Below are 16,918 nucleotides of genomic sequence, written 5' to 3'. Positions count from 1 at the left end.
GGCTTTTACAAACTAGAATTATTGTAATATTGGTATGGCATTTACAAACTAGAATAATTGTAATATTGGTATGGCATTTACAAACTAGAATTATTGTAATATTGGCATGGCATTTACAAACTAGAATTATTATAATATTGGTATGGCATTTACAAACTAGAATTATTATAATATTGGTATGGCATTTACAAACTAGAATTATTGTAATATTGGTATGGCTTTTACAAACTAGAATTATTGTAATATTGGTATGGCATTTACAAACTAGAATTATTGTAATTTTGGTATGGCATTTACAAACTAGAATTATTGTAATATTGGTATGGCATTTACAAACTAGAATTATTGTAATATTGGTATGGCATTTACAAACTAGAATTATTGTAATATTGGTATGGCTTTTACAAACTAGAATTATTGTAATAGTGGTATGGCATTTACAAACTAGAATTATTATTATATTGGTATGGCATTTACAAACTAGAATTATTGTAATATTGGTATGGCTTTTACAAACTAGAATTATTATAATATTGGTATGGCATTTACAAACTAGAATTATTGTAATATTGGTATATCATTTACAAATTAGAATTATTATAATATTGGTATGGCATTTACAAACTAGAATTATTGTAATATTGGTATGGCATTTACAAACTAGAATTATTGTAATATTGGTATGGCTTTTACAAACTAGAATTATTATAATATTAGTAATGCTTTTACAAACTAGAATTATTGTAATATTGGTATGGCTTTTACAAACTAGAATTATTATAATATTGGTATGGCATTTACAAACTAGAATTATTACAATATTGGTATGGCTTTTACAAACTAGAATTATTGTAATATTGGTATGGCTTTTACAAACTAGAATTATTGTAATATTGGTATGGCATTTACAAACTAGAATTATTGTAATATTGGTATGGCTTTTACAAACTAGAATTATTGTAATATTGGTATGGCATTTACAAACTAGAATTATTGTAATATTGGTATGGCATTTACAAACTAGAATTATTGTAATATTGGTATGGCATTTACAAACTAGAATTATTGTAATATTGGTATGGCTTTTACAAACTAGAATTATTATTATATTGGTAATGCTTTTACAAACTAGAATTATTGTAATATTGGTATGGCATTTACAAACTAGAATTATTGTAATATTGGCATGGCATTTACAAACAAGAATTATTATAATATTGGTATGGCATTTACAAACTATAATTATTGTAATATTGGTATGGCATTTACAAACTAGAATTATTGTAATATTGGTATGGCATTTACAAACTAGAATTAATGTAATATTGGTATGGCATTTACAAACTAGAATTATTGTAATATTGGTATGGCATTTACAAACTAGAATTAATGTAATATTGGTATGGCATTTACAAACTAGAATTATTGTAATATTGGTATGGCATTTACAAACTAGAATTATTATAATATTGGTATGGCTTTTACAAACTAGAATTATTGTAATATTGGTATGGCATTTACAAACTAGAATTATTACAATATTGGTATGGCATTTGCAAACTAGAATTATTACAATATTGGTATGGCATTTACAAACTAGAATTATTATAATATTGGTATGGCATTTACAAACTAGAATTATTGTAATATTGGTATGGCTTTTACAAACTAGAATTATTGTAATATTGGTATGGCATTTACAAACTAGAAGAATTATAATATTGGTATGGCATTTACAAACTAGAATTATTACAATATTGGTATGGCATTTACAAACTAGAATTATTACAATATTGGTATGGCATTTACAAACTAGAATTATTATAATATTGGTATGGCATTTACAAACTAGAATTATTACAATATTGGTATGGCTTTTACAAACTAGAATTATTGTAATATTGGTATGGCATTTACAAACTAGAAGAATTATAATATTGGTATGGCATTTACAAACTAGAATTATTACAATATTGGTATGGCATTTACAAACTAGAATTATTGCAATATTGGTATGGCATTTACAAACTAGAATTATTATAATATTGGTATGGCATTTACAAACTAGAATTATTACAATATTGGTATGGCATTTACAAACTAGAATTATTACAATATTGGTATGGCATTTACAAACTAGAATTATTATAATATTCGTATGGCATTTACAAACTAGAATTATTACAATATTGGTATGGCATTTACAAACTAGAATTATTATAATATTGGTATGGCTTTTACAAACTAGAATTATTGTAATATTGGTATGGCATTTACAAACTAGAATAATTATAATATTGGTATGGCATTTACAAACTAGAATTATTGTAATATTGGTATGGCATTTACAAACTAGAATTATTGTAATATTGGTATGGCATTTACAAACTAGAATTATTGTAATATTGGTATGGCATTTACAAACTAGAATTATTACAATATTGGTATGGCATTTACAAACTAGAATTATTATAATATTGGTATGGCATTTACAAACTAGAATTATTGTAATATTGGTATGGAATTTACAAACTAGAATTATTGTAATATTGGTATGGCATTTACAAACTAGAATTATTATAATATTGGTATGGCATTTACAAACTAGAATTATTGTAATATATGGCATTTACAAACTAGAATTATTATAATATTGGTATGGCTTTTACAAACTAGAATTATTGTAATATTGGTATGGCATTTACAAACTAGAATTATTACAATATTCGTATGGCATTTACAAACTAAAATTATTACAATATTGGTATGGCATTTACAAACTAGAATTATTATAATATTGGTATGGCATTTACAAACTAGAATTATTGTAATATTTTTATGGCATTTACAAACTAGAATTTTTATAATATTGGTATGGCATTTACAAACTAGAATTATTGTAATATTGGTATGGCATTTACAAACTAGAATTATTGTAATATTGGTATGGCATATACAAACTAGAATTATTGTAATATTGGTATGGCATTTACAAACTAGAATTATTGTAATATATGGCATTTACAAACTAGAATTATTATAATATTGGTATGGCTTTTACAAACTAGAATTATTGTAATATTGGTATGGCATTTACAAACTAGAATTATTACAATATTGGTATGGCATTTACAAACTAGAATTATTACAATATTGGTATGGCATTTACAAACTAGAATTATTGTAATATTGGTATGGCATTTACAAACTAGAATTATTACAATATTGGTATGGCATTTACAAACTAGAATTATTATAATATTGGTATGGCATTTGAAAACTAGAATTATTGTAATATTGGTATGGCATTTACAAACTAGAATTATTATAATATTGGTATGGCATTTACAAACTAGAATTATTGTAATATTGGTATGGCATTTACAAACTAGAATTATTGTAATATTGGTATGGCATTTACAAACTAGAATTATTGTAATATTGGTATGGCATTTACAAACTAGAATTATTGTAATATATGGCATTTACAAACTAGAATTATTATAATATTGGTATGGCTTTTACAAACTAGAATTATTGTAATATTGGGATGGCATTTGCAAACTAGAATTATTACAATATTGGTATGGCATTTACAAACTAGAATTATTACAATATTGGTATGGCATTTACAAACTAGAATTATTGTAATATTGGTATGGCATTTACAAACTAGAATTATTACAATATTGGTATGGCATTTACAAACTAGAATTATTATAATATTGGTATGGCATTTACAAACTAGAATTATTGTAATATTGGTATGGCTTTTACAAACTACAATTATTGTAATATTGGTATGGCTTTTACAAACTAGAATTATTATAATATTGGTATGGCTTTTACAAACTAGAATTATTGTAATATTGGTATGGCATTTACAAACTAGAATTATTGTAATATTGGTATGGCATTTACAAACTAGAATTATTGTAATATTGGTATGGCATTTACAAACTAGAATTATTGTAATATTGGTATGCCATTTACAAACTAGAATTATTGTAATATTGGTATGGCTTTTACAAACTAGAATTATTGTAATATTGGTATGGCTTTTACAAACTAGAATTATTGTAATATTGGTATGGCATTTACAAACTAGAATTAATGTAATATTGGCATGGCATTTACAAACTAGAATTATTATAATATTGGTATGGCTTTTACAAACTAGAATTATTATAACATTGGGATGGCTTTTACAAACTAGAATTATTGTAATATTGGTATGGCATTTGCAAACTAGAATTATTGTAATATTGGTATGGCATTTACAAACTAGAATTATTGTAATATTGGTATGGCTTTTACAAACTAGAATTATTGTAATATTGGTATGGCATTTACAAACTAGAATAATTGTAATATTGGTATGGCATTTACAAACTAGAATTATTGTAATATTGGCATGGCATTTACAAACTAGAATTATTATAATATTGGTATGGCATTTACAAACTAGAATTATTATAATATTGGTATGGCATTTACAAACTAGAATTATTATAATATTGGTATGGCATTTACAAACTAGAATTATTATAATATTGGTATGGCTTTTACAAACTAGAATTATTGTAATATTGGTATGGCATTTACAAACTAGAATTATTGTAATTTTGGTATGGCATTTACAAACTAGAATTATTGTAATATTGGTATGGCATTTACAAACTAGAATTATTGTAATATTGGTATGGCATTTACAAACTAGAATTATTGTAATATTGGTATGGCTTTTACAAACTAGAATTATTGTAATAGTGGTATGGCATTTACAAACTAGAATTATTATTATATTGGTATGGCATTTACAAACTAGAATTATTGTAATATTGGTATGGCTTTTACAAACTAGAATTATTATAATATTGGTATGGCATTTACAAACTAGAATTATTGTAATATTGGTATATCATTTACAAATTAGAATTATTATAATATTGGTATGGCATTTACAAACTAGAATTATTGTAATATTGGTATGGCATTTACAAACTAGAATTATTGTAATATTGGTATGGCTTTTACAAACTAGAATTATTATAATATTAGTAATGCTTTTACAAACTAGAATTATTGTAATATTGGTATGGCTTTTACAAACTAGAATTATTATAATATTGGTATGGCATTTACAAACTAGAATTATTACAATATTGGTATGGCTTTTACAAACTAGAATTATTGTAATATTGGTATGGCTTTTACAAACTAGAATTATTGTAATATTGGTATGGCATTTACAAACTAGAATTATTGTAATATTGGTATGGCTTTTACAAACTAGAATTATTGTAATATTGGTATGGCATTTACAAACTAGAATTATTGTAATATTGGTATGGCTTTTACAAACTAGAATTATTGTAATATTGGTATGGCATTTACAAACTAGAATTATTGTAATATTGGTATGGCTTTTACAAACTAGAATTATTATTATATTGGTAATGCTTTTACAAACTAGAATTATTGTAATATTGGTATGGCATTTACAAACTAGAATTATTGTAATATTGGCATGGCATTTACAAACTAGAATTATTATAATATTGGTATGGCATTTACAGACTAGAATTATTGTAATATTGGTATGGCATTTACAAACTAGAATTATTGTAATATTGGTATGGCATTTACAAACTAGAATTAATGTAATATTGGTATGGCATTTACAAACTAGAATTATTGTAATATTGGTATGGCATTTACAAACTAGAATTAATGTAATATTGGTATGGCATTTACAAACTAGAATTATTGTAATATTGGTATGGCATTTACAAACTAGAATTATTATAATATTGGTATGGCTTTTACAAACTAGAATTATTGTAATATTGGTATGGCATTTACAAACTAGAATTATTACAATATTGGTATGGCATTTGCAAACTAGAATTATTACAATATTGGTATGGCATTTACAAACTAGAATTATTATAATATTGGTATGGCATTTACAAACTAGAATTATTGTAATATTGGTATGGCTTTTACAAACTAGAATTATTGTAATATTGGTATGGCATTTACAAACTAGAAGAATTATAATATTGGTATGGCATTTACAAACTAGAATTATTACAATATTGGTATGGCATTTACAAACTAGAATTATTACAATATTGGTATGGCATTTACAAACTAGAATTATTATAATATTGGTATGGCATTTACAAACTAGAATTATTACAATATTGGTATGGCTTTTACAAACTAGAATTATTGTAATATTGGTATGGCATTTACAAACTAGAAGAATTATAATATTGGTATGGCATTTACAAACTAGAATTATTACAATATTGGTATGGCATTTACAAACTAGAATTATTGCAATATTGGTATGGCATTTACAAACTAGAATTATTATAATATTGGTATGGCATTTACAAACTAGAATTATTACAATATTGGTATGGCATTTACAAACTAGAATTATTACAATATTGGTATGGCATTTACAAACTAGAATTATTATAATATTCGTATGGCATTTACAAACTAGAATTATTACAATATTGGTATGGCATTTACAAACTAGAATTATTATAATATTGGTATGGCATTTACAAACTAGAATTATTGTAATATTGGTATGACTTTTACAAACTAGGATTATTGTAATATTGGTATGGCTTTTACAAACTAGAATTATTATAATATTGGTATGACATTTACAAACTAGAATTATTGTAATATTGGTATGGCATTTACAAACTAGAATTATTGTAATATTGGTATGGCTTTTACAAACTAGAATTATTATAATATTGGTATGGCATTTACAAACTAGAATTATTGTAATATTGGTATGGCATTTACAAACTAGAATTATTATAATATTGGTATGGCATTTACAAACTAGAATTATTGTAATATTGGTATGGCATTTACAAACTAGAATTATTGTAATATTGGTATGGCTTTTACAAACTAGAATTATTATAATATTAGTAATGCTTTTACAAACTAGAATTATTGTAATATTGGTATGGCTTTTACAAACTAGAATTGTTATAATATTGGTATGGCATTTACAAACTAGAATTATTACAATATTGGTATGGCTTTTACAAACTAGAATTATTGTAATATTGGTATGGCATTTACAAACTAGAATTATTGTAATATTGGTATGGCATTTACAAACTAGAATTATCGTAATATTGGTATGGCATTTACAAACTAGAATTATTGTAATATTGGTATGGCTTTTACAAACTAGAATTATTATAATATTGGTAATGCTTTTACAAACTAGAATTATTGTAATATTGGTATGGCATTTACAAACTAGAATTATTGTAATATTGGCATGGCATTTACAAACTAGAATTATTATAATATTGGTATGGCATTTACAAACTAGAATTATTGTAATATTGGTATGGCATTTACAAACTAGAATTATTGTAATATTGGTATGGCATTTACAAACTAGAATTATTGTAATATTGGTATGGCATTTACAAACTAGAATTATTGTAATATTGGTATGGCATTTACAAACTAGAATTATTGTAATATTGGTATGGCTTTTACAAACTAGAATTATTGTAATATTGGTATGGCTTTTACAAACTAGAATTATTGTAATATTGGTATGGCATTTACAAACTAGAATTATTGTAATATTGGTAATGCTTTTACAAACTAGAATTATTGTAATATTGGTATGGCATTTACAAACTAGAATTATTGTAATATTTTCATGGCATTTACAAACTAGAATTATTATAATATTGGTATGGCATTTACAAACTAGAATTATTGTAATATTGGTATGGCATTTACAAACTAGAATTATTGTAATATTGGTATGGCATTTACAAACTAGAATTATTGTAATATTGGCATGGCATTTACAAACTAGAATTATTATAATATTGGTATGGCATTTACAAACTAGAATTATTGTAATATTGGTATGGCATTTACAAACTAGAATTATTGTAATATTGGTATGGCATTTACAAACTAGAATTATTGTAATATTGGTATGGCATTTACAAACTAGAATTATTATAATATATGGCATTTACAAACTAGAATTATTATAATATTGGTATGGCATTTACAAACTAGAATTATTATAATATTGGTATGGCTTTTACAAACTAGAATTATTGTAATATTGGTATGGCATTTACAAACTAGAATTATTGTAATATTGGCATCCCATTTACAAACTAGAATTATTATAATATTGGTATGGCATTTACAAACTAGAATTATTGTAATATTGGTATGGCATTTACAAACTAGAATTATTGTAACATTGGTATGGCATTTACAAACTAGAATTATTGTAATATATGGCATTTACAAACTAGAATTATTGTAATATTGGTATGGCATTTACAAACTAGAATTATTGTAATATTGGTATGGCATTTACAAACTAGAATTATTGTAATATATGGCATTTACAAACTAGAATTATTATAATATTGGTATGGCTTTTACAAACTAGAATTATTGTAATATTGGTATGGCATTTACAAACTAGAATTATTACAATATTGGTATGGCATTTACAAACTAGAATTATTGTAATAATTGTATGGCATTTACAAACTAGAATTATTATAATATTGGTATGGCATTTACAAACTAGAATTATTGTAATATTGGTATGGCATTTACAAACTAGAATTATTGTAATATTGGTATGGCATTTACAAACTAGAATTATTATAATATTGGTATGGCATTTACAAACTAGAATTATTACAATATTGGTATGGCATTTACAAACTAGAATTATTATAATATTGGTATGGCTTTTACAAACTAGAATTATTGTAATATTGGTATGGCATTTACAAACTAGAATTATTATAATATTGGTATGGCATTTACAAACTAGAATTATTACAGTATTGGTATGGCATTTACAAACTAGAATTATTATAATATTGGTATGGCATTTACAAACTAGAATTATTGTAATATATGGCATTTACAAACTAGAATTATTACAATACTGGTATGGCTTTTAGAAACTAGAATTATTGTAATATTGGCATGGCATTTACAAAGTAGAATTATTACAATATTGGTATGGAATTTACAAACTAGAATTATTATGATATTGGTATGGCATTTACAAACTAGAATTATTGTAATATATGGCATTTACAAACTAGAATTATTACAATATTGGCATGGCATATACAAACTAGAATTATTACAATATTGGCATGGCATTTACAAACTAGAATTATTGTAATATTGGTATGGCATTTACAAACTAGAATTATTATAATATTGGTATGGCATTTACAAACTAGAATTATTGTAATATTGGTATGGCATTTACAAACTAGAATTATTGTAATATTGGTATGGCTTTGACAAACTAGAATTATTGTAATATTGGTATGGCATTTACAAACTAGAAGAATTATAATATTGGTATGGCATTTACAAACTAGAATTATTACAATATTGGTATGGCATTTACAAACTAGAATTATTACAATATTGGTATGGCATTTACAAACTAGAATTATTATAATATTGGTATGGCATTTACAAACTAGAATTATTACAATATTGGTATGGCTTTTACAAACTAGAATTATTGTAATATTGGTATGGCATTTACAAACTAGAAGAATTATAATATTGGTATGGCATTTACAAACTAGAATTATTACAATATTGGTATGGCATTTACAAACTAGAATTATTGCAATATTGGTATGGCATTTACAAACTAGAATTATTATAATATTGGTATGGCATTTACAAACTAGAATTATTACAATATTGGTATGGCATTTACAAACTAGAATTATTATAATATTCGTATGGCATTTACAAACTAGAATTATTACAATATTGGTATGGCATTTACAAACTAGAATTATTATAATATTGGTATGGCATTTACAAACTAGAATTATTGTAATATTGGTATGACTTTTACAAACTAGGATTATTGTAATATTGGTATGGCTTTCACAAACTAGAATTATTATAATATTGGTATGACATTTACAAACTAGAATTATTGTAATATTGGTATGGCATTTACAAACTAGAATTATTGTAATATTGGTATGGCTTTTACAAACTAGAATTATTATAATATTGGTATGGCATTTACAAACTAGAATTATTGTAATATTGGTATGGCATTTACAAACTAGAATTATTATAATATTGGTATGGCATTTACAAACTAGAATTATTGTAATATTGGTATGGCATTTACAAACTAGAATTATTGTAATATTGGTATGGCTTTTACAAACTAGAATTATTATAATATTAGTAATGCTTTCACAAACTAGAATTATTGTAATATTGGTATGGCTTTTACAAACTAGAATTGTTATAATATTGGTATGGCATTTTCAAACTAGAATTATTACAATATTGGTATGGCTTTTACAAACTAGAATTATTGTAATATTGGTATGGCTTTTACAAACTAGAATTATTGTAATATTGGTATGGCATGTACAAACTAGAATTATTGTAATATTGGTATGGCTTTTACAAACTAGAATTATTGTAATATTGGTATGGCATTTACAAACTAGAATTATTGTAATATTGGTATGGCATTTACAAACTAGAATTATCGTAATATTGGTATGGCATTTACAAACTAGAATTATTGTAATATTGGTATGGCTTTTACAAACTAGAATTATTATAATATTGGTAATGCTTTTACAAACTAGAATTATTGTAATATTGGTATGGCATTTACAAACTAGAATTATTGTAATATTGGCATGGCATTTACAAACTAGAATTATTATAATATTGGTATGGCATTTACAAACTAGAATTATTGTAATATTGGTATGGCATTTACAAACTAGAATTATTGTAATATTGGTATGGCATTTACAAACTAGAATTATTGTAATATTGGTATGGCATTTACAAACTAGAATTATTGTAATATTGGTATGGCATTTACAAACTAGAATTATTGTAATATTGGTATGGCTTTTACAAAGTAGAATTATTGTAATATTGGTATGGCTTTTACAAACTAGAATTATTGTAATATTGGTATGGCATTTAGAAACTAGAATTATTGTAATATTGGTAATGCTTTTACAAACTAGAATTATTGTAATATTGGTATGGCATTTACAAACTAGAATTATTGTAATATTTTCATGGCATTTACAAACTAGAATTATTATAATATTGGTATGGCATTTACAAACTAGAATTATTGTAATATTGGTATGGCATTTACAAACTAGAATTATTGTAATATTGGTATGGCATTTACAAACTAGAATTATTGTAATATTGGCATGGCATTTACAAACTAGAATTATTATAATATTGGTATGGCATTTACAAACTAGAATTATTGTAATATTGGTATGGCATTTACAAACTAGAGTTATTGTAATATTGGTATGGCATTTACAAACTAGAATTATTGTAATATTGGTATGGCATTTACAAACTAGAATTATTGTAACATTGGTATGGCATTTACAAACTAGAATTATTGTAATATATGGCATTTACAAACTAGAATTATTGTAATATTGGTATGGCATTTACAAACTAGAATTATTGTAATATTGGTATGGCATTTACAAACTAGAATTATTGTAATATATGGCATTTACAAACTAGAATTATTATAATATTGGTATGGCATTTACAAACTAGAATTATTGTAATATTGGTATGTCATTTACAAACTAGAATTATTACAATATTGGTATGGCATTTACAAACTAGAATTATTGTAATATTGGTATGGCATTTACAAACTAGAATTATTGTAATATTGGTATGGCATTTACAAACTAGAATTATTATAATATTGGTATGGCATTTACAAACTAGAATTATTATAATATTGGTATGGCATTTACAAACTAGAATTATTGTAATATTGGTATGGCTTTTACAAACTAGAATTATTGTAATATTGGTATGTCATTTACAAACTAGAATTATTACAATATTGGTATGGCATTTACACACTAGAATTATTGTAATATTGGTATGGCATTTACAAACTAGAATTATTGTAATATTGGTATGGCATTTACAAACTAGAATTATTGTAATATTGGTATGGCTTTTACAAACTAGAATTATTATAATATTGGTAATGCTTTTGCAAACTAGAATTATTGTAATATTGGTATGGCATTTACAAACTAGAATTATTGTAATATTGGCATGGCATTTACAAACTAGAATTATTATAATATTGGCATGGCATTTACAAACTAGAATTATTGTAATATTGGTATGGCATTTACAAACTAGAATTATTGTAATATTGGTATGGCATTTACAAACTAGAATTATTGTAATATTGGTATGGCATTTACAAACTAGAATTATTGTAATATTGGTATGGCTTTTACAAACTAGAATTATTGTAATATTGGTATGGCTTTTACAAACTAGAATTATTGTAATATTGGTATGGCATTTACAAACTAGAATTATTGTAATATTGGTAATGCTTTTACAAACTAGAATTATTGTAATATTGGTATGGCATTTACAAACTAGAATTATTGTAATATTGGCATGGCATTTACAAACTAGAATTATTATAATATTGGTATGGCATTTACAAACTAGAATTATTGTAATATTGGTATGGCATTTACAAACTAGAATTATTGTAATATTGGTATGGCATTTACAAACTAGAATTATTGTAATATTGGTATGGCATTTACAAACTAGAATTATTGTAAGATTGGTATGGCATTTACAAACTAGAATTATTATAATATATGGCATTTACAAACTAGAATTATTGTAATATTGGTATGGCATTTACAAACTAGAATTATTATAATATTGGTATGGCTTTTACAAACTAGAATTATTGTAATATTGGTATGGCATTTACAAACTAGAATTATTGTAATATTGGCATGGCATTTACAAACTAGAATTATTATAATATTGATATGGCATTTACAAACTAGAATTATTGTAATATTGGTATGGCATTTACAAACTAGAATTATTGTAATATTGTTATGGCTTTTACAAACTAGAATTATTGTAATATTGGTATGGCATTTACAAACTAGAATTATTATAATATATGGCATTTACAAACTAGAGTTATTGTTATATTGGTATGGCATTTACAAACTAGAATTATTGTAATATTGGTATGGCATTTACAAACTAGAATTATTGTAACATTGGTATGGCATTTACAAACTAGAATTATTGTAATATATGGCATTTACAAACTAGAATTATTGTAATATTGGTATGGCATTTACAAACTAGAATTATTGTAATATTGGTATGGCATTTACAAACTAGAATTATTGTAATATATGGCATTTACAAACTAGAAATATTATAATATTGGTATGGCTTTTACAAACTAGAATTATTGTAATATTGGTATGTCATTTACAAACTAGAATTATTACAATATTGGTATGGCATTTATAAACTAGAATTATTGTAATATTGGTATGGCATTTACAAACTAGAATTATTGTAATATTGGTATGGCATTTACAAACTAGAATTATTATAATATTGGTATGGCATTTACAAACTAGAATTATTACAATATTGGTATAGCATTTAGAAACTAGAATTATTATAATATTGGTATGGCATTTACAAACTAGAATTATTGTAATATATGGCATTTACAAACTAGAATTATTACAATATTGGTATGGCTTTTACAAACTAGAATTATTGTAATATTGGCATGGCATTTACAAACTAGAATTATTACAATATTGGTATGGCATTTACAAACTAGAATTATTATAATATTGGTATGGCATTTACAAACTAGAATTATTGTAATATATGGCATTTACAAACTAGAATTATTACAATATTGGTATGGCTTTTACAAACTAGAATTATTTCAATATTGGTATGGCTTTTACAAACTAGAATTATTACAATATTGGCATGGCATTTACAAACTAGAATTATTACAATATTGGCATGGCATTTACAAACTAGAATTATTGTAATATTGGTATGGCATTTACAAACTAGAATTATTATAATATTGGTATGGCATTTACAAACTAGAATTATTGTAATATTGGTATGGCATTTACAAACTAGAATTATTATAATATTGGTATGGCTTTTACAAACTAGAATTATTGTAATATTGGTATGGCATTTACAAACTAGAATTATTACAATATTGGTATGGCATTTACAAACTAGAATTATTACAATATTGGTATGGTATTTACAAACTAGAATTATTATAATATTGGTATGGCATTTACAAACTAGAATTATTACAATATTGGCATGGCATTTACAAACTAGAATTATTATAATATTGGTATGGCATTTACAAACTAGAATTATTGTAATATTGGTATGGCATTTACAAACTAGAATTATTGTAATATTGTTATGGCATTTACAAACTAGAATTATTGTAATATTGGTATGGCATTTACAAACTAGAATTATTGTAATATATGGCATTTACAAACTAGAATTATTACAATATTGGTATGGCTTTTACAAACTAGAATTATTGTAATATTGGTATGGCATTTACAAACTAGAATTATTATAATATTGGTATGGCATTTACAGACTAGAATTATTGTAATATTGGTATGGCATTTACAAACTAGAATTATTGTAATATTGGTATGGCATTTACAAACTAGAATTATTGTAATATATGGCATTTACAAACTAGAATTATTGTAATATTGGTATGGCATTTACAGACTAGAATTATTGTAATATTGGTATGGCATTTACAAACTGGAATTATTATAATACTGGTATGGCATTTACAAACTAGAATTATTATAATATTGGTATGGCATTTACAAACTAGAATTATTGTAATGTTGGTATGGCATTTACAAACTAGAATTATTATTTTTCTTGGAATAAATGAACTGCTGAGTATCTTTCACAGTATAAAATTATTACTACATTTTGATCACTGACATATGACTCCATTTCAGGTATTTATTGACATATGACTCCATTTCAGGTATTTATTGACATATGATTCCATTTCAGGTATTCACTGACATATGATTCCATTTCTGGTATTCACTGACATATGACTCCATTTCAGGTATTCACTGACATATTACTCCATTTCAGGTATTCACTGACATATGACTCCATATCAGGTATTCACTGACATATGACTCCATTTCAGGTATTCACTGACATATGACTCCATTTTAGGTATTCACTGACATATGATTCCATTTCAGGTATTCACTGACATATGACTCCATTTCAGGTATTCACTGACATATGACTCCATTTCAGGTATTCACTGACCAGATGATCTATAAATTAGTAAAAGCCATTATGGCATATAAAGCTCATAATCAGAGGGTGGGGTATAGCATCCATTTTAATAGTTTATACCTGGAACAGAAAATGACCCCTTAGCAATTTGAGTCTACTTCACATTGTGACCATCTTTTGGGCCATTTGCTGTAAAACCAGAATTAAAGAAAAAATTAAGATCACACTAGCCGTTTGGTTGGTGGAGATACAGTTTTTTTAAAAACCTGTTTCTGGGGCCCCGAGTGGCCGAGTGGTCTAAAGTGCTTTCCATTATGCATTACTGCCATCTCACCTCTGTCTGCGTAGGTTCAGTTCTAGGATTCGGCCAATGTGGGTATGTGAGAAAGCTTGCCAGTAGCTTCTCATGGGTCAGTGGTTCTTCCCAGGGTTTTCCTGGGTTCTTCCTCCACCATTAATGCTGGCTGCCATGCATAGCCTATCATGTGCTGAAAAATGGTGTTAAACCCCACAACAACAACAACAAAACCTGTTTCTAGATAACAGATTTTGTCCAGATTAAACATGCCCCAGTTGAAACAAATGAATTCAGTCAAACTGAACTGGCTGAAAATTTTACCAAGATTTTAAGATTCTAATTGTAGGTCTTTATTACATCAGTCACTTGGTCATCATTAATTAATGACTACTTTGAATTCTTTTATTTTTACCAGTATCAGTTTTGCATTGGTTTTTAAATATATTTGATCAATACATTTGTTTTTAGAGAAACAGGCTCTGTTCAACAAAAAGAGTATTTTATTTGGGTCTTTTCATTTGTGTATTTGGAAATTTTGAGTACTGTTCAACAGAAGGAGCATTTTCATTGGGATTTTAAATGTGTGTTTTTGTAAAGGGGGTCCTGTTCAACAGGAGCATTTTCTTTGGGGTCTTTAAATTCATGTTTTCAGAAAATGGATCATGTTTGACAGGAGAAGCATTCTCAGGGTCTTTAAATTAGTGTTTTCTTAGAAAAGGGGTCCCGTTCAACAGTAGGAGCAGTTTTATTGGGTCTTTAAATTTGTTGCTTGCTGCAAACACAAAATCCACAAAATCTGATTCCACAAAACATTAAGTTCATATTCTTTTGAAATAAGTATGTCTTCTTTGTTTTATACTGAGTATTAATAGGGTTTTATAAAACAAATATTATACTTAGCACTTTACTTACTCTTATGTACTTTGGGTAATATGATAGAAACCTTTATTTTGTATTTGTCATTTTTCACTTTATTTTGTAAGGAAACCCTCAACCATGGATTGATGGATTTGTTGCTTTCCTTTTAGATGTACAACAACAATGTTCAGTTTGAAGAAGATGGATTTGTTTTAACAACAGGTACTGGAGATCTGATGTGCGATATTGTTCTCCATGTCATGTTGAAGACACGTGTTGATGACACTGAAAGGGTATGCTATTTACTGTTGTTCTGCCATTTTGTATTTGTCTTGAAAAATATGAAAGATTCACAAGTCTTGCTTCTTTAAGGGTTCTTCTTTTGAGGCTGTTAGTATGGATGGACTATGATCAGACCAGATAATGAGCAGCCAACATATGTTGATTAGTGTGACCTCTTACCAACAGCAATCACCCGAC

At 25.6% G+C, this 16,918-nt stretch overlaps 1 protein-coding gene across 3 annotated transcripts in view; it reads left to right on the top strand.

Moving 5' to 3' along the window:
• LOC149784901 (uncharacterized) overlaps window positions 1–16,918 on the top strand; it is a 141,406-nt gene that overhangs the window by 45,334 nt on the left and 79,154 nt on the right. For all 3 annotated transcript variants that reach the window (XM_089978492.1, XM_089978491.1, XM_089978493.1), the window contains exon 10: window positions 16,609–16,731. In XM_089978492.1, coding sequence (XP_089834618.1) covers window positions 16,609–16,731 — 123 coding nt within the window. The remainder of the gene's footprint in view (window positions 1–16,608; window positions 16,732–16,918) is intronic.

This window comes from Sinohyriopsis cumingii, chromosome 13 (assembly GCF_028554795.1).
Source record: "Sinohyriopsis cumingii isolate HCF-2022 chromosome 13, ASM2855479v2, whole genome shotgun sequence".
Lineage (NCBI taxonomy): Eukaryota > Metazoa > Mollusca > Bivalvia > Unionida > Unionidae > Sinohyriopsis > Sinohyriopsis cumingii.
The sequence above is the reverse complement of the archived record's forward strand: the minus strand, read 5'-3'. Positions and strand labels throughout refer to the sequence as shown.